At 44.3% G+C, this 19,821-nt stretch overlaps 1 protein-coding gene across 3 annotated transcripts; it reads left to right on the top strand.

Moving 5' to 3' along the window:
• Window positions 1-322: 322 nt before the first annotated feature.
• arhgef15b (Rho guanine nucleotide exchange factor 15b) lies at window positions 323-19,643 on the top strand. 3 transcript variants are annotated; one of them, XM_062449506.1, is made up of 17 exons: window positions 323-626; window positions 3,646-3,754; window positions 4,207-4,751; window positions 9,988-10,914; window positions 11,338-11,389; window positions 11,496-11,551; window positions 11,989-12,206; window positions 12,480-12,640; window positions 12,994-13,146; window positions 13,330-13,459; window positions 14,450-14,524; window positions 15,575-15,667; window positions 15,810-15,964; window positions 16,414-16,581; window positions 17,608-17,693; window positions 17,857-17,961; window positions 18,393-19,643. In XM_062449506.1, exons 3-17 carry the CDS (start codon window positions 4,310-4,312, stop codon window positions 18,551-18,553), a joined length of 2,982 nt encoding a protein of 993 aa, XP_062305490.1. In that variant the 5' UTR covers window positions 323-626; window positions 3,646-3,754; window positions 4,207-4,309; the 3' UTR covers window positions 18,554-19,643. The 3 variants fall into 3 exon arrangements, with proteins under 3 accessions (XP_062305490.1, XP_062305489.1, XP_062305492.1); XM_062449505.1 differs by lacking the exon at window positions 3,646-3,754; XM_062449508.1 differs by lacking the exons at window positions 323-626; window positions 3,646-3,754 and adding an exon at window positions 9,398-9,457 and having other exon boundaries at window positions 4,671-4,751.
• Window positions 19,644-19,821: the final 178 nt, after the last annotated feature.

Raw genomic sequence — 19,821 nt, forward strand, 5'->3', positions numbered from 1 at the left:
CTCCTGCTAATTATTTGGCTGCAATTCATGTCATGTTCATGTAGAGAAAATCAATGATTGTAGGCTCATGAGCATCTGTGATAACTTTGTGAAGCCTATTTTCATTCGTAGCCTACATAAAAAAAATTATAATAACGAACCCGATGGGCTACTAATCTCATTGAGACAAATTATGTCAACTGAAATGAAGTTTTCTTAAGAGAAGGCATTGGTGACGAAGAGGAATGAGAAGAGAAGGGACCGAAAGGTAGAAAGAGAAGGGAGTGATAGAGAGGGGTGGAGAAATCCCGAGGGGGGGTGGGTGTGGGGGTGTAGGCTACTATCCTTCCTCGCATCCCACACAAGCTCGTAACAAAGAACCGGCAACAACGGATGATAATGCTCCTGGATTTAACAAAAAAGCAAACAGCCACGAAACAAAAGGGAATATTCCCCACAACCCGGCACGTATTTGGTGATGTACGATTGTGTTTACATTGACTTCTGTATATTTTTGAGAAACCTCTCTCAAATTTGGCGAAGTTGACTATTTCGACCTGGAGACGACCTGTTAAAAAGAAAAAGCGAAACATCTTTTTCACAACATATCAAACGCTCACTTAAAAGTTTGCTTTTGATCAATTGTGGTAAGTTTCATGTACTTAATTTTCCTTTGTGACAGCTGATACTGTGAGTTGATCGGTAACATGTATCTTTCTGTGGCGTTGTGGATTTTCATGAATTGTTAACGTGCATATCCTTGCCTAAATGTAGGCTACATGGAATGTGCCAGTCGGGCACATGAATCCTTGATTTTAGTAGTCTACAATTAGAACAAAATAGTAGAATTTCACTGTTTAGAGTCTTACTAGCTCTCAAAAGTCCTCAATTGATTAATCGTGGGAATTGCAGTAGGCAACATTATTGCTGTTCAGATACTTTACAGGGTTTATTTGTCTTTCGCGTTTGTTTGTGTGTCATTGTTCCGGCCACCGTGGTGGACCATGTACTCCCAGGGTCTGTGATTCTGTCTAATAGCTTTAGTCAACCATTCTGGTCACAGACACTGTATCCAGTGTTCTGGATTTCTCCCCCTAATACCTTACCCCATTAAATACACTGACCCATTACTGTAAGACTAGACCAGATGGCCTTATGTGCATACCCCTATAAAGCATTTTGTTAATGGAGGTTGGAGGTCCACTTAAGCACTTAGGATTGCCAGCTAGACCGTTTTACTTAGTGGATCACACAATGGATGTAAAGGTACAATGTGCAACCACTAGACTGTATACCTGCCATTAATGGAGAGATACAATGGCGTGGCTGTATGTTTGGATAAACTGGAAGACTGCCCCAGTGACCTACTGTATTTGTCTGGCTGTATAATACTCAGACAAATGCTGCCATTGACCGAAACAGGTCAAGAAAGTAAGGCTCGACAAAAGGGTCCAGCCATTCTGAGGGTCTTGGATCTTGAGAGAGAGCTTTCTCTTTAGATAAACACACACATACGGTCAAAAACACAGAATTTGCCTAAACGGTTTTATTCAGAGGAAGATTAAGTGAGACTCCTACGGTTCCATCATGCAGAACATCGAAAGTGTTGAAGTGTTGAATATACTTATATTATATTTACAGCCACCACAAGTGCTGACCAGATTTCGTCCAGAAACGTTACAGTTGCTGTGAAAATACAGGTCAGTTAAGTGGGTGTAGAACAGAAGGATACTGTAAGTGTTGATAGGGACTGAACCAGTGTTGATCCACTTTGTGGTAGGAAGATGTCAAATTGAACAATTCAAGGAATGCTGTCATCTTGCATGTCAAAGAGTTTCAGTATACTACCCTTGTCATTACAATCCTCTTTTAAGACAAACTCTTTTCAAAGCCTTTTTCAAGCCTTTATTACATTTACATTTATCCGGCTTTATTATTATGGCACTATTATTAAGAAATTGGAGTGTATAAAATGAGTATAAAATGTGAATATGCCTTAACTTAAATAAGTTAACCACTCCTGAGAGAAGATTTATACAGCATTTCTGTTGAGTCTACAAATCTTGTTCATTCCAGTGCAAAGCTCATTGAACTGTAGGCAGCTCAAAATGAATTCCCTGAGCAAATTGCCCAGAAAGATGCAATACTCTTTCTTGAAGACCTTCTTCACCATATTTGACCACATTACTCATTCACCCACACTGCTTGGATTGGTCTAAGCTACTGCTTTGTCATGAGGACAAGGTTTGAATTCCCCCTGTACTTTTGTTTGGATAAAAATGTCCTCCAAATGAAGACATTCTTGTCAGAGACAGATAAATGAGAGCACGAACCCCTCGATTCTGTACCGTGACATGATACAGAGAGGAGCCAATGTGAAGGTTGGGCTTTCATCAGCTGCTTCTTTTGAATGACAAGAATGAACAGAGAGTGGGGAGGGGGGGCTGTAAATGTTCAGTGTGACCAAATGGGAAGCTTTGTTAGTCATGCAGAATGAAATGTATGCAACCAACCCATGGTAAGCATTCAAGTCACGCTAGTATGAAACAGTTGTGATAACCCAATGTTAACTGGATTGAAACAGATATAGGATAAACAGGGGTATTTTCCAGGACGTGTTTTTGTTGAAGAAAGCACTGCTGTGATACCATCTTTTCACTAAATTGTAAGTCTGCCTTCTCTTCTTACCTCGGTTCCTTCCTCTCATATTGCCTTCTTTCGGGTTGCTGTTGTCCATTAACCAGCATTACAGTGGTGGGTGGGTGGGTGTGTCGACTAGGACACAGGTGGTGCAACACAGAGTGAAGCACTAAGGAGATTTAAAGGGGTTGTGAAATATATTAAGCAGCATGGTTTGCAGTCGGAGTTGACCTAGAATTATGTCTGAAAAAAGATCGCACGATTCCATGGTGAAGTGTTAAGAATTCTGGTTGGCTCTTTCAATCAAGAGACATCGGTTTTGGTTGAACAATTTATAACAATGGAAATAGTTTTAACTATAGTAGTTTTAACTACTTCCTTCCTTGGAGCAGCTAGTATAGTGTATGTACATGGGTTGGGGGTATAGCTCAATAGTAGAGCATTGGACTGCAGCTCAAGAGATCACAGGTTCAATTTCCCCTCTCTGCACGTCGCTTCAAATAAAAGCATAATTTAAGTACATTATATTACATACAATAATCGGACAGGGAGTGTAAATAATGTAAATCCCCTGATATTTACATGCATACATACAACAGTATGGAGGAGGGGTGGCTGCAGCAATATACAGATACATAACAACATAATGTTGTGGGGGCATGTGTGTCTGTGTCCATTAATGCATGCAGGGCAATCCCAGGGAAGGCCTAATGAGCTTGAATCAGCATTCCTGCAGTTGGTTGTGTGTGTCGGAGGTTGTCAACTGATGGCATGACGTGCAGCTCAAGTTCCTGCAGCGTTTTTGCTTTTCGGCACGCATAAATTACGTGTCATTTGGCCCTCTTTGGAGTCTGTTGTATCTTGAAATTGCGCAAGGATGTTAATGTTAAATGTTGCAGAAATAGAAATACACAAATACAGAACCGTTCATAACAACAGCCATGGAGAAACATGCAATGAGACTTTTTGTTTTTATGCGGTTAAAGTTGTCTAACGTTCCAAATTGTTTGTGCTGCTTTCAAAAAGGTAAAATTTTGCAGACTCCATATGCAAAGGGAACTACACCCAACTGGGTTTGGGCTTCATACATCAGGTACACGAGGTACAAAGGGCACCAGAAGACTTAAGTCGAAAGGTGAATGTATTGTTTATTATTATGTTGCCTCAATGAGACCCGACTGTAAAACAGTATCAACCGCTTTTTTTCAGAAGTCTTCCTGCTTGTTGTAATTGAGTCGAGGAGTGTCGATTTTCCGGAACCCTCCTCCTTCCAGTCCAAAGTTTCAATTCTCTCGCTCTAGGTTTTTCCTCAATTTCCAGCTCAAAGGGATTTGTATTGTCGTAATACCAGAGTTCAAAGTCTACTTGGGAATGTGTCGTAATGTGATCATAGAAAATGTTTCTGGGTAGTGCGGTGCAAGGGTACAGTTTATAACAGTCATAAGGAATAATTGTCACATTTAATGAGTAATCCTTGAGAGATCTAAAACAATATGTGTGGCCTTTTTGTTGGGCAGTGTGTTGTGATGACATTGGCCTTCCTCTTTGAAATGTCATGGTGTTTATGTCTCTTCTCTTCCTCTTCAGGCAACAATGACACCACCACAATGACCTTTCATAAAGAAGCCTGACCTCTGATTGGCCAGAGCCCTAATTGGAACATCCTCTGGAATAAAGGCCACTCCCAAACATGTCTAGTCCGGAACCTTCCATAGGTCCGGTGTCCATTGTAACCCCCCTAACAGAAACCAAACCCAGACCACCTATCTCTCAGAAACCCTCAATGGACTCCCCTCCGGGACAGAAGGATAGTACACTCCAGACTTCTGGAGGAAAAGTAAAGTGCATCATTGACAGATTTAGCCATACGGATGCTACAGTAACAGCAGTGGAGCCACCCACCAACAGTGCCTCCAAACCTAGCCCTAAGAAGAGTCCCAAGAGGGCCCCCACCGTCAAACCCAAACCGGTCCGTACCACTCTCCAGTCTCAAAAAAGGGGGGACAAGGCCCCACCACTTCCTCTGAAGCGGAGTCTTATTCTGCGGCAGCAGAGCGACCAGGCTAAGAAGGAGGCACTGAAAGGAGGCGAGGGCAGTGGGATTGTTGCCAGTGTGGAAGGAGGACGATCAGGTAAGCACTGCTAATTGCAAGGTACATTTTTGTCACAGCTCCCGGTCATATACTACCTGCTTAGTTCACACCAGTACAGAAAACAAAGTCTCAGGCTGGCTGGCTGGTAACACAGGTTAAGAATATGTATTCGATATGTAACTGATATGTATTCACTCTGTGAGTGAACTTAGACACATCTATGCAAATGCATCTACTTTTATGCTGAACTGTTTGTTTAGCCAGGGTGGAAAATGGTAAATAAAGACATACAAATGACACAAATGGGCGAATCATGTGCAAGTATGAACAGGTTGATAGCTGAATGTCTTGAAGCTATTTCCCCTGAGGAGCAGAGAGTGAGTCATATATCCAGCTCATCCAGAGGGAGATAAGGGGTGAGGTCATGTGACCGACCCTTACAAACCGAAACTGGTTCTGTGAGCTTGAATGCTTTGGCATAAGGAAACACACCAAATTGTGAGGGTGTGTGTGTGTGTTAGAGAGTCGAACCAATTCCTATGCATATTAGCGTTTGTGTGACAGGAAAGGGAGGGGAAACATGAAGGAATAAGAAAGCAGGTGTAAATGATAGTTGACCAGGTGGATTGTGTGTACATATTGCTTGCCATGTAATGAGGTTTTTCACATAAGTACAATCCGCTCAACCATACACAAATAGTAGCTAGCTTTTGAGCTCTCTATTTGTTTCCTACATTGTGTAGTATGTTGCTAAGTACACTTTGCTGAAATGAACTTTATCTGGTTAGCCATCGCAATGTAGAAATTGCATTCCTTTGGTACTATCAGATTAACTCAAGGTAAATATGAATATTCTTGGGCTGTTCCGAATTTTGTACTAACAGGAAATCAATTGTCATGTAATTTTTCCCGTTGAGACAATGTTGTTAGCTCCTGTAGATGCCTGCATCCTTCAGTTCTTCTCTCTTTCTCTCATACTCTTTCCCTGTCTGTTTTCTCTGTTGTTTTACGTTTGTCAGTCTCTCTATCGTCATGTAAACATCCCACTCAACACATAAACAAGTCATAGCACATTTGAGCACAATTTCCGTATTTTACATCACATGAACTCAAATCATCATACATATTTGATGTAGTAAAAGTGCACTAATATAAAATGCTTTATCAGGTGCCCTGCACTAGAGACAAAAGCTGTTAGCCTAGGATTTCACGCTGACTGGACAATCCAGTCCATCACGTGTTCAGCTATGGAGCCCATTAATGTTTACCTAACAGAGATGGACACACCAGAGAAAAGGAATGAGAAGGGATGGAAACAGCTGTCAGTGGAAGTGAGACGTCTTATCTCAGGGTACACATTAGACAGACTTGACGGGAAACAAGCCTTTCAAGCCACCAGATTCAGAGTTCAGAGGCTGCTCTGGGATGGATTCCCAGTTCACGGAGCCGAAAGGATGAGAGAATAATGGGTCTTCATATGTGTGCTGTACGTGTGGCCCGTTGAGTGAAGTTTATGTAGCAGCCTGCTTTTGTGATCTGCATTCATTAAAGATGGGAATTGGTCTTTTAAAAAGAGGTGTTTTTCTTTAGTATTGTTCAAAGTCTTTTTATTGTCAGATTCACAGGTCAGACTGGGCACTGAAATTCTTAAGATAAGACAACGCAAGCACCTGGCATAACATATAAGTACACAGAACATACAGTTAGGTCCATAAATATTTGGACATTGACACAATTTTCATCATTTTGGCTCTGTATACCACCACAATGGATTTGAAATGAAACAATCAAGATGTGCTTTAAGTGCAGACTTTCAGCTTTAATTTCAGGGTATTTACATCCAAATCAGGTGAACGGTGTAGGAATTACAACACATTTTATATGTGGCCCCACCCTTTTTAAGGGACCAAAAATAATTGGACAAACTAACAATCATAAATCTAATTGTCACTTTTAATACTTGGTTGCAAATCCTTTGCAGTCAATGACAGCCTGAAGTCTGGAACCCATAGACATCACCAGACGCTGGGTTTCGTCCCTGGTGATGCTCTGCCAGGCCTCTACTGCAACTGTCTTCAGTTCCTGCTTGTTCTTGGGGCATTTTCCCTTCAGTTTTGTCTTTAGCAAGTGAAATGCATGCTCAATTGGATTTAGGTCAGGTGATTGACTTGGCCATTTCAGAACATTCCACTCCTTTGCCTTAAAAAACTCTTTGGTTGCTTTCACAGTATGCTTCGGGTCATTGTCCATCTGCACTGTGAAGCGCCGTCCTATGAGTTCTGAAGCATTTGGCTGAATCTGAGCAGATAATATTGCCAGAAACACTTCAGAATTCATCCTACTGCTTTTGTCAGCAGTCACATCATCGATAAATACAAGGGAACCAGTTCCATTGGCAGCCATACATGCCCACGCCATAACACTACCTCCACCATGCTTCACTGATGAGGTGGTATGCTTTGGATCATGAGCAGTTCCTTCCCTTCTCCATACTCTTCTCTTCCCATCATTCTGGTACAAGTTGATCTTGGTCTCATCTGTCCATAGGATGTTGTTCCAGAACTGTACAGGCTCTTTTAGCTGTTTTTTGGCAAACTCTAATCTGGTCTTCCTGTTTTTGAGACTCACCAATGGTTTACATCTTGTGGTGAACCCTCTGTATTTACTCTGGTGAAGACTTCTCTTAATTTTTGACTTTGACACAGATACGCCTAACTCCTGGAGAGTGTTCTTGATCTGGCCAACTGTTGTGAAGGGGTTTTTCTTCACCAGGGAAAGAATTATTCTGTCATCCACCACAGTTGTTTTCCGTGGTCTTCCGGGTCTTTTGGTGTTGCTGAGCTCACCAGTGCGTTCTTTCTTTTTAAGAATGTACCAAACAGTTGATTGAGCCACACCTAATGTTTTTGCTATCTCTCTGATAGGTTTGTTTTGATTTTTCAGCCTAACGATGGCTTGCTTCACTGATGGTGACAGCTCTTTGGACTTCATATTGAGAGTTGACAGCAACAGATTCCAAACACAAATACCATACTTGAAATGAACTCTAGACCTTTTATCTGCTCCTTGTCAATGAAATAACGAACTCCCATGAGGGAATAACATACACCTGGCCATGGAACAGCTGAGCAGCCAATTGTCCAATTACTTTTGGTCCCTTAAAAAGGGGGGGGCCACATATAAAATGTATTGTAATTCCTACACCGTTCACCTGATTTGGATGTAAATACCCTGAAATTAAAGCTGAAAGTCTGCACTTAAAGCACATCTTGATTGTTTCATTTCATATCCATTGTGGTGGTATACAGAGCTAAAATGATGAAAATTGTGTCAATGTCCAAATATTTATGGACCTAACTGTAAATTACATCTATGCTAAGCTAAATAAGTAAACCTCCTAAATATACAGATAAATATAAATAATACAATATACTAAACCCTAAATACACATAATAACCTATTGCTAACCCTATAAACCTATTCTAAACTAAGTGAAGTACAGTGAAGTACAATAGTGCAATATTACTGATAGTGCAACCAGTAGCTGAAAGTGACAGTGTGTAAGTAACTAGTAAGAAGTGAATCAATGACCATGTCAATGTCCATTCAGGAGCCTGATGGCGAAGTACAGTGAAGTACAGTAGTGCAATGTTACTGATATTGCAACCAGTAGCTGAAAGTGACGGTGTGTAAAGTGACTAGTATGTGAATCAATGTACATATCACTGTCCATTCAGAAGCCTGATGGCCCTTGGATAGAAACTGTTGTCCAGTCTGCGTGTGCGCGACCGAATGCTGCAGTATGCCTGCCAGAAGGCAACAGGGTAAAGAGACTGAAGGATGGGTGGTAACAGTCTCTTAGAATCCTGCCAGCTTTCCTGAGGCATCGTGTGTGGTAGGTGTCCTGTAGGGCTGGGAGCTTCCTGCTGATGAAGAACTCAGCAGAACGGACCGCACTTCGTAGGGCCTTGCGGTCCCTGTCTGTGCAGCTCCCATACCACACTGTGATGCAACCAGTCAGAATGCTCTCTATAGTGCATCTGTAAAAGTTAATGAGGATGACTGAGTCCATACCAAACTTCTTCAGTATCCTCAGGAAGATGAGGCGTTTCCGGGCCGCTTTGACCACCTTGTCCGTGTGAACAGACCAGGTGAGGTCATTGCTGATGTTCACGCCGAGGAACTTGAAGCAGCTGACCTTCTCCACTTCGGATCCGTTGATGAGTAGGGCTCCTCCTGCCTACAGTCCACAATCATCTCCTTGGTCTTGCTGACGTTGAGAGAGAGGTTATTGTCCTGACACCATGATGTCAGGGTATCAATCTCCTCTCTGTAGGCTGACTTGTCACTGTCAGAGATGAGGCCCATGATGGTTGTGTTGTCAGCAAACTTAACAAGGAAGTTGGAGCTGTGCGTTGCCGCACAGTCGTGAGTGAACAAGGAGAACAGGAGGGGGCTTAGCACACAGCCCTGGGGGGTGCCTGTGTTGGTCATCAGTGTGGATGAGGTGCGGTCACCGATTCTCACCACCTGTGGCTTCCCCGTCAGGAAGTGGAAGATCCACTTGCAGAGGGAGGTGCTTAGTCCCAGGTCCACAAGGAGACCAGTCTGGAGGGGATGATAGTGTTGAATGCTGAGCTGTAGTCAATGAACAGCATCCTCACATACGTATTCCCTTTGTGCAGGTGGGAGAGAGTGGTGTGCATAGTCAGAGCGATGGCATCGTCTGTAGACCTGTTGGACCGGTATGCAAACTGCATAGGGTCCAGGGTGGGGGGCAGCAAAGAGCAGATGAATGATTTGACTAGCCGCTCAAAGTACTTCATGATGACAGAGGTCAGTGCTATTGGGCGATAGTCGTTCATACATGTGACCTTGGTGTTCTTGGGCACAGGGATAATGGTGGTCCTCTTGAAGCAGGTGGGGAGTACAGACAGGCTGAGGGAGAGGTTGAAGATGTCACTGAAGACCCCTGCCAGCTGGTCAGCGCAGCCCCTGAGGGCCCTACCTGATATGCCGTTGAAGCGCTGCCTCACCTCGGCTGCAGTTAGTGTAGGCACACCACTGGCTAGGCTTCCAGGTAGCTCCACTGCAGGGGGGTCACTGTCCCTCTCAAAGCGTAGAAGGAATTCAGCTCGTCTGGCAGTAGGAGAGAGGACTGGGTCTCACTGTAGCCTCTCCCTTTGTAGTCTGTAATGGCTTGTGCACATTGTTCGGTATTATGGTTGTTGCAGAAGCCCTGTGGTCTAACTCCTGTGCTCTCCCTCTCCCCCAGAGCCTGATGGGAAGGAGGTGGACCTACAGCTGATTGGAGGAGCGGAGGCAGAGGCGGAGCACGCCTCGGACACGCCCCCGAGCCCTTGCTGTGACAGGGACTGCAGCTGTGTGTGCCACCTGCAGCGACCCGGCATGAAACTGGTGTGGGTGCCCATAGAGGAGGAAGATGAAGAGGAACAAGAGGGGGATGAGAGTGAGGGGGAGGAGAGAGGAGCGGAGGGGGAGAGCGAGGCAGGGGAGGAGGAGGAGGAGGAGGAGGAGGATGAGACTGAGGAAAGCAGAGGCAAGCTGAACAAGGCCAAGTTCCATCACGTTCTGGATGTTCTCATGGCTGATGGGGGCAGTAGACTGTCCGACCCTGGACCCCAGGTGGTCTTGACCTCCTTCGCTCCCATATGCCCAGGGTCTCCCCCCATCCCCCCCAAACGGATATACTCATCTAAACGCTGTCAGGAAGAGGAAGAAGATATCTACGAAGACATTCTAGTCGTCGTGGAGCCCAAACCCAGAACTGACCTCTGTCAAGAAATGGATATCCCTCTTATTAGGGTTCGGAAACCCGCCAGGCGATCCAAACTGCACAGCGAAAACTCTGACCCCACTTCCGACCAGGACTTACCCTTAAGCACGGACGACAACCCGCCTGCTATCCCCCCACGGATGCCTGTCGAGAAAAGTGCTCGCAACCTCTCCCCGGCACAGAGGGGGGGGATAGCCTTGCCCCAGCCCACGGCCGAGGAGTGGCGCTCCCTACGCCCCTCGTCCCCGAACCTCTGTGCCAGTCAGGTGACCCCCCAACGGGCGTCCGTCCCTGCCTCCCACAGCCCCATCCTTCCCGTCCGACCCCCCCCTCAACCCCCCAAGACCGGCAGAGACCCTCGGAGGCTGAGCAATGTTTCGGTTCTGTCCCTCACACAAGCTAAAGGTTGGTGGGACAGTCAGATCTGGGATTGAAATACCTCTATATCAACATGAACTAGAGTAGGACATTTCAGTGTGTTGGTTTTACAGTAGATCCACCTGTATAGAAGTATTTAGAATACAAAAGATATGGTCAGGAAGCTTTGTTGTTCATGAAATAGACGTGGACATTTGTCTTCAGCAATCTGGCAACACTGAAAAATGAAACAAACGGTGAAGAGCAATTCAAATACATTTTCAGCAGCAGCAGCAGTCCTCATGGGCTATTGAGGCGGGGGGGGGGGGGGGGGGGGGTATTTTATTCTGTCCCTGTTTAGAATGGTCTCAGCAGAGGGCTGTGACTTCTTGTAAAGATGGAAAAAGATGGACCATATGTAACAGATTAAGGAAACAGTTGTTTACAGCACGGTTCTGTGTCTCTCTCTAGAACAAGAGGAGAACAGTGGGAACGAGGGAGAGAACGAGGAGACGACTGAAAAGTAAGCTTTCCCAAAACCACTTTTAAACCCCCACACACACACACACACTCACTGATTGGTCACTTCTGTGTCAGATTTGACTCTTGCCTTGTCCTTCATCGACCAGACACTCCACACTGAGAAGAGGATCCTCCATTGACTGGGAATCCAGCCTCCAGGACGGTAAGGTCACCTGATATGACTGACAACCAAATCGAGACAAAAAAGAGCTACTGTAGAAACTGGTTTTGGCTAATACGTTGGCTAATAGCCAATGTATACATTGTGTATACAATACAAGACGAGGAAAAGCAACATTTTGCACACAGTGTCATTGCCACCCACAAAGAACCGACCAATATGCTGGGATGTGTTCCAAAGTAGGTTAAAAGGTGCGTCCTCGAATTGGCACAACCGTCACTAGTTTTAGGTCTCACTCTGCAATGAATCAGATCGTAGAACACACCTGTGGGTGTGATGAGTCTTTATATGTTCTGTATCAAAAAAAAAAAAAAAATCTGTTTCATTTTTTTTTTATTCAAGTCCACCTCCATCTACAGCGTATGCTTGATGTTATACAGATGAAATTACCTTTGAACTTTAACCCGCCCCCCCCCCAGAGCCTCTGTACCAGACGTACCGTGCCACAGTCATTACCAAGGAGATCCGCCGCCAGACCGTGTGCCGCAACATCAGTAAGACCAGCGCCGACTACCCGATGGACTGGAGCGCCCGGCGTTCAGGCCCGGGTCAGAGCACACTATGGCAGGACCTGCCGGCCGTACGAGACAGCGGCGTGCTGGAGACACTCAGCTCTGAGCAGTGCAAATACCAGGAGGTGAGAAAAACGTTGTTGTTCGTTAAATTGACGGGACATTTTTCTTCCGCCATCTGGCAGTACAGTGAAAAACGTACAGCACCCAGTTTAGACAGAGAGTACACCAAACAGGGGGTTGTAGAGGAGGAGGAAGAGGAGGAAGGGGACAAAGTTACTTGCGTTTCGCGTTTGATACTTGCGTTTCAGATCGTTAAAATAGGGCCCTGTAAGTGAATGACAGGTTCGGCCACCATTCTCTCTCTATTTCTCACTCTCACCCCTCTCCCTCCGCAGAGTATGTTTGAGGTGTTGACCTCAGAGGCTTCTTACCTGAGGTCGCTTCGGGTTCTCACCGAACACTTCCTGGAAAACCGTGACCTGGATGAGACCATGATCATTCGCGACAGGAAGACGCTGTTCTCCAACATCCTGCGAGTGAGGGAGGTCAGCGAGAGGTGAGAGGATGGAAAGATTAGGATGTCATTGAAACTAGCGTGAAAGGGTCAAAGGAGAAGTGTGTGGTCACATTTGTATGGTTGATTGTTGTCAAATGTAAGGAGGAGACAAAGGATTTGGAAGAGAGTGAGAGATGAGAGAAAGGATTCTAGATGTTATCCTCACATAACAGTGAAACGGTGACATTTCCCCAGTGTGGGATGAATGAAGTCAATCAATCAACATCTATGCCTTGAAAACCCTGTTTGTCGAACCTGGTTTCATCAAACGTCAAAACGGCTGTGCTACTTCATCAAACTCTCTTCTCGTGACAATGCTCATGAGGTTGACCTTTGACCCCCTCGCCCCCAAGGTTTCTGAAGGACCTGGAGGATCGCATGGACGAGAGTCTGGTGTTCTCGGACATCTGCGACATCATCCATTATCACGCCCAGCACAACTTCCCAGCTTACATCGACTATGTCCGCAACCAGATCTACCAGGAGAAGACTTACACTTCCCTCATGTATGCACACGCTAACACACACACTAACACACACACTAACACACACACTAACACACACACTAACACACACTAACACATACACACATGCTTAGATTTATTGTCTCCGCCTAATTTGCGCGCTTAAACATTGTGTCCTTGATGCTTGATGGTGGTGTGTGTGCGCACGCCTGTGCTCGTCCACAGAAAGAACAATGTCAACTTTGCCACGGTCATCACCCATCTACAGGAGTCTCCTCTGTGCCAACGACTGCCCTTCATGTCCTTCCTCCTCCTGCCATTTCAGCGAATCACACGCATTAAGATGCTCATCGAGGTGAGGGGCATTGTGGGGACTGTAGTTTCTGCTTATTTATTGTAGAGATAGGACTAGCGAGGACTAGTGATTGTCTGACCAGAGATTCAAATACACAGTTCTTTGGCTCTAACCACCAAAATACTATTGGTACAGTATGCACACCTGATTCTAGATATTCTGCTGTACTTTTTTACGTACACTATTTGGATAAAAGGTAATGTACATGTATATAGGTAGTTTATTTCTCATTGATTAAAAACTAGTCTGAAACCAACAAAGTTTATGTTGTGTTATGATCCCGGCTGCTCTGTGAATGACAGGTGAACCCAATTGCAAGACTCAGAATGCTGACATGATATGAACCAGGTTTATTGCAGACACAGAGGGTGATGATGAAGGTGAGATCCAGACAGGAGGGAGTGAGCTGTAGGCATTGGTACGAGGTGGTCCATGATGTCTGTAGTAAGCAGAGAGACAGAGTCGGATTAATAATCTTGAATGAATGAATGTACCCTGGTCAGGCCTGGAAATGGGAAGACTGGACTTGGACTAGATAAGGCAAAGACCAACGACCGTCTGGTTAGCAATGTTGAACTGGCAATGAGTCGATGGGAAGCCAGGGTAGATAAACTGTGCAGGTAATGACGGATAGGTAACAGGTGTGTCTGGTTGGGAGGTGAACTGGAAGACGTGGACCGGAGTGTTGGGGTATGTGACCTAGAAACACACACTTGACAGACACAAAACCAGGACTGGACTAGACAGGAACATGGCATGTCTTAATTCCAATGAATGATTTTGCCCTCATTGCTCTCATGTGATAGTTTTTCTCTTTAAACTGATTCAAATCCATGTTAATGGGTCCTAGCTAAATGCTCTGATATGGAAAAACAAAGTATGACACGTGTTCTTTGAGGTTTAGACCTACACTACCACTTCTGTATGTCTTGGACTGACTCCAGTCCAGGCACGTGAGTGTGTGTTTTAACCTCTCCACATGTTTATCAGAACATCCTCAAAAGAACAAAGGAGGGAACGGGCGAGGAACAGACCGCTTCCAAGGCCTTGGAGTCTGTGGCGAAGGTAACACCCTTGCCAGCAAACTGCATTCCAGACCATTCCATTCTAAAGCCTCACGCACACACACACACACAAACACACACGCCTTACACACATTGTGACATCATTCCATGTGTCTCTTATCCCAGTTGAAGGATATCCTTTTGTGTTATAGGTCATTATGTTATTTAGGGCACTGGAAATATGTGCTGAAGAACTAAAGTGACTACGGTTGTGTTATGTAAATGTTGTCTCAAAAGGGAGTGGCGTAGTAAAGGAAAATGGCCAAATACTCTTAAAGAGTTTTATGCTACATCAGAGGCACATGCAGGGCCGGGATGGGGAATCGGGAGAATTCCTGGTGGGCCGCTTCACTTTTGGGCCGGTCGAGGATTTTTTTGTTGTTGACATTTGTCACGTTAGTCTGTCTTCTCTTAAAGTAGGCTACACACGTTCCGCATTCTGACACCGCAGCCTCTGCATGGGTTGTACCATGTGAGAGAGTTCTCTCAGATAGGTTCAGAAATTCTCAGATAGGCTACCGATAGCTGGGCTGGGCGGCCCTACCTTAACGATACGCGTCAGGGAGGATGGATGGGAGCAGGGCCGGAGTGATGGCATCGCTAGACAAGGTTTTAACAATTGAAAAACGGCTGTTTATTTTACACAAAGGTCAAAAAAACTATTTTGCGCTCAAATAATGGCCCAAAAATTTCGCTTGCGCACTGTGCGCGCTCGCATTAACTGTGGAAGTCCCTATCTTGCATCACATCAAACCCATACGTCCTAGGTTTGGGCTAAGCCCCGAATGTTTACAACGTCTGGCTCCGTGCCTGATTAACACTCGGATCGTTTAGCAGGCTGTTTGGTATACAAAAAAAGTGGGCCGGTCTTGGGTCTGAAACTCTGAAGAGTTGAAGGGCTGAAAAGTGTCCCCACTCCGACCCTGGGCACATGTGAAAGTTTGGGCTGTGCAAAGAAACATAGTGTTTTGTAGTAATTGTGTCGTTTTCTTATCCGTTCTCTCTGTTTGTTTGTCTCTCTCTGTCTGTGATACTCACACACACACACCAGATCATAGAGGTGTGCAACACTGAGGTGGGGAAGATGAAGCAGGTGGAGGAGCTGATTCACCTCTCCAAGATGCTGGAGTTTGACAAGCTTAAGGTACATATAGACAAGTTTGCTGTTTTGGTAAACCCCGCTCAAGGATTCTATTAATTGTTATGTGCTCAATGGTTCGAAGGCACTATTTCTTCATCTTTCCCTCGAACTTTCTCTCCGTCTTGCTCGCTCTCTCCCTCTCCAGGCCATCCCTATCATCTCCCAAACACGCTTCCTGGAGAAGAAAGGAGAACTCCAGGAGATGGTCAAAGGATCCACGCTCTTCAACATGCGGGGCAAGTTCACCACTGTCCACCTCTTCCTCTTCAACGACCTGCTTATCATCGCCAGCAAGAAGGGGTGAGTTTCATCTTTTTGCTATTACCATTTGGTTTTTATGGCTCACCTTTTCTTTGTCTTTTTTTTGTGAGCGCCAGAGCTGAAAACATATCTTTCCATAAGTGCTGCTTAAGTACGATTGACTGAGCAGGAATATGATGCGATGATTTACACACATTACCCCTCATACGAAACTTGAATAAAATTTGAATAAATAAACTTTAGCCGGGACTAGGGAAAGGCAGGATAATCCAAGCTATGTCTGTAATTATAGTCACTTGCGAGCCAGCCATGTCGGTTACAGAGTCTAACCAATGTCATCTCCTTCCCACTATAGGAGGGATTTTTTTTTTTGTGTGTGTGTTTACATATTTCTAGCCCTGTGGATCTTGTTCTAATCCTTAGGCATACTGTGTTTATTTCTTGGAGGAATCCCTCATCTGACTTGTTTCTTGTCCCCGTCTCTTCAGCCCGGAACGTTTTGTTGTCCTGGACCACGTCCACCGCTCCCTGGTGCAGGTTCAGACACTAGGAGAAGACGCCGGCCCCAGCCCTGGCTACGAGCACTGCTTCTGCCTGACCCTGCTGGAGAACCACCAGGGACGCATGATGGAGAGGCTGCTCAAGGCCCCTTCACAGTGAGTGTGTGTGTGCGCGCGCGTGTGCGCACGTGTGTTTTTCGAATTTGGGCACGAAATGAAGGCAATTATCATCCTAAATGTGTGATTACACTCACAAAGGGAGATTCTAAATATATGTGCAAAAAATAGCCCATCAGCATGGAATCACCTGGAAGGGATTAGACTTTCCCATACTTACAAGTATGGGAAAAATGCTCTTGGAGGACTTAATAAGTGCTTAGCTGACACCCTGCTACAAGTCCTGGAATGTGACACTTGTCACATGTCATGCACACACGTTTGTGAATGCTGTGGGAGAAGATAAGATAAGAAAACGTAATTGCCCATAAAAGTTTCATAAAATATAAATTTCCGGCATTCTGGCAACATGGTATTGAACAACTAACAACTAAAATATTTTATTATGAAAATGATATACTATTTCCATCTGTTTATCCCAATTAGTGGATCAAGATTGACCTTATATGACCTTAAAATCGTATATCCTGTGTTCTCTTCGTATGATTAATTCATATGGATTTGTATTACAGTTTTGTAGGCAATACACGATGTCACCCTGGTTTCCCATGTCCTGTGCTTACATGACATGATAAACAAGGACTGCCTTTATGTATTTGTCAGTAACACTCACTTTCCTCTCAGGTGACTGACAAATGTTATGTAAATCCCTGAACCTCAATCGATGCCACAACGTTGATGACAACAGTCAACTTTACTCCACAATACCATATTGCTATGTGTGTGTGTGTGTGTTTGGCCGTTCACACAGATAGATATGAACAGAGGACATGTCTGTGCTTGTTTTTCAAGATGATCAACATTTTGTGGAATCGGCACAAGACTCTCATTCTTCCTCCCCTCTCTCTGTCTCCCTCTCTCCCTTCCTCCTCCTTGCTGTATTTTTCTCACCCTCTCTTTCCATCCTTCCCTCTCATTCTCTGTCTCCCTACTTTATTCTCTCTTTCCCTCTCATCCCTCCTTCACTTCACTTCCCCTCTCTCTCTCTCGCTCTCACTGGCTCAGGTCAGACATGCACAGATGGATGGCTGCGTTCCCTAACCCCTCAAACCCAGATGGAGACGAAGAGGAGGTCATATATGAAGACTGGGGTGAGATGAACCAGCAACAAGTTCCTATAAACTTCAGTTATTTGCTTGTTCCTTGTCACAGCCTCCAAACAAGTTGGCCTTAAATGGACACAGTTTGGGTTACTTTGCCGCACGGTTTACATTTTGTGGTTGCTTATTTACTGTGTGTGTGTGTGTGTGTCAGACTGCCCTCAGGTGCAGTGTGTGGAACAGTACATAGCTCAGCAGACAGATGAGCTGACACTGGAGCCTACAGAGATCATCAACGTGGTGCGCAAAACCAGCGGGGGTAAGCGACCAGAAAAGGCCAGCAGCCTGGTTACATTTCTGCCCCTGGGGACTTGCTTATCTATCAGTATGTTGTCATATGGCAAGACTAGAAGCCGAAAGTACAGTTAAATGCTACATTGTTCCCCCTATAACCCGTGCTTTGATATTTGGAAATATTTTTTAAGATATAATTTAAAGACAGTAGGACGGTTGCTCTTTGCTATAACATATTTTTTCCCCCATTTCTGGCTTCTTGTATGTCCTTATTCCAAAAATTGCCTCAATCCTTTGTCTGTACCATAGAAATGTGTTGATTTGCAATGATTATTTTGCATGATTGATATCGAAACCTCCAATATCCCTCATTTATTTTGCCTCCTTCCTTATCTCATCGCATCTTTACCTCCTCCTACCCTTTTTTCCCTCTTTGATTCCCCAAATTTTCCCCAGGGTGGTATGAAGGGATCCGTCTTTCGGATGGTCAGAAGGGCTGGTTTCCCATAGGGAATGTTCTGGAGATAACCAACGAGCATGTGAAGCGCCGGAACCTTCGAGAACGTTACCGGGTCATACAGGCTGCCAGCGCGGTCACTAACAACAAGAACCGCTGAGCTGCCACAGTGGAGCACAAGAGAACAATGTTAAAACATGGAAAACTCTTCTCCAAATTGCAGAACATAGAAGGAATATTAAGACATCTTGAAATGTTTAACTGAGATTGTGAGTAATCCATTTGTTCTTTTGGAAGACCCAGATTTCAGTCAAACATATGTTGACTGTAATATGAAAAACATGCACATATTATCTCAATTCAAGAGCTCTAGTTTCTTTTTTCTTTTTAAGAGAGTTAGAATTTGATAACATAAAAAATTATGTTTTATGGATCAGGAAATTATTCTATTGGAGAAGGATGACACAACATTGGATACTAGAAGTCTACTTGGCTGAGACATTGCTTTCTGTTTGTGATGTACAGTAAAGCGACAGATTTGTGTGCACCAGTAATTGAGGGAGTACCTGTTCTGCTGGTGTTACGCATGCCTGCTTGCAAAATGTTCTTGAATTTTTACCTCAGTATGAGCCAGTGCAATGTAATGTGGAGAACTCCACACACACCTACTAAGTATGATACATATTCCAGTTAAGAAAAATGTGTCCTGACAACCTATAATATTCTTTCACACTCGTGGAACATTTCATTCTTTTCATACTGGAAGACCTCCAGGTCAACAAGGTGAACTTGAAAATCCAGGACAAACACGGTTACTGGAAACATCTGGTGAGGATCTGGGCAAGGACATTGTTGAGCAAACTTATCATGGAGGACAATGAGACAAATCATTCTCAGAAAGTGCCTTCTCAATTTCACAGAATGCACATGCCACAGACATTGACAGGTTTGGTTAGTTGAAAACTAACCAGAATCTTTGAGAAACTATGCTCCATGTGTTTTAAAAGTATGTAAAAGTACAGACTGTCCTGTATGCCATGGCTTTGTAGATATTTACATGTTCAGTGATTATCTTATCAAGATTGAACTTAAGTGTTGTTGCACTGAGTCAGCATGTTTATTGCTTACTGTCAAGGGCTTGGATTCTATTCCTGGATTTGCTCAAAAATGTATCAATGTTGTATATATGTTTTATCTGGGGGTTTCTCATTTTAAGAAATGGTCTTAATAAATAAAAAAAATCCATTGGACAAAGAGCATTACTTTTTATTAATTCAATCAAAACAGCAGACATGGTCAAGAAAAGGTGAACTGTTCAAAATATTTCTCAAACTGAACCAACTATAAAAAAGCATCACTCAATGTGTCCGTTTGATATAAATCACAGTAACTTGGCGACCGTGCTGTGGTCAACTAGGTTGTGTGAGG

The sequence above is a fragment of the Osmerus eperlanus genome, chromosome 23 (assembly GCF_963692335.1).
Source record: "Osmerus eperlanus chromosome 23, fOsmEpe2.1, whole genome shotgun sequence".
Classification (NCBI taxonomy): domain Eukaryota; kingdom Metazoa; phylum Chordata; class Actinopteri; order Osmeriformes; family Osmeridae; genus Osmerus; species Osmerus eperlanus.

Coding starts and splice junctions, on each gene's coding strand:
- arhgef15b (XM_062449506.1), top strand. CDS start 4,310: ATGTCTAGTCCGGAACCTTCCATAGGTCCGGTGTCCATTGTAACCCCC. Junction 11,552..11,988: donor GGAATCCAGCCTCCAGGACG/GTAAGGTCACCT, acceptor CCCCCCCCCCAG/AGCCTCTGTACCAGACGTAC. Junction 12,641..12,993: donor GTGAGGGAGGTCAGCGAGAG/GTGAGAGGATGG, acceptor CTCGCCCCCAAG/GTTTCTGAAGGACCTGGAGG.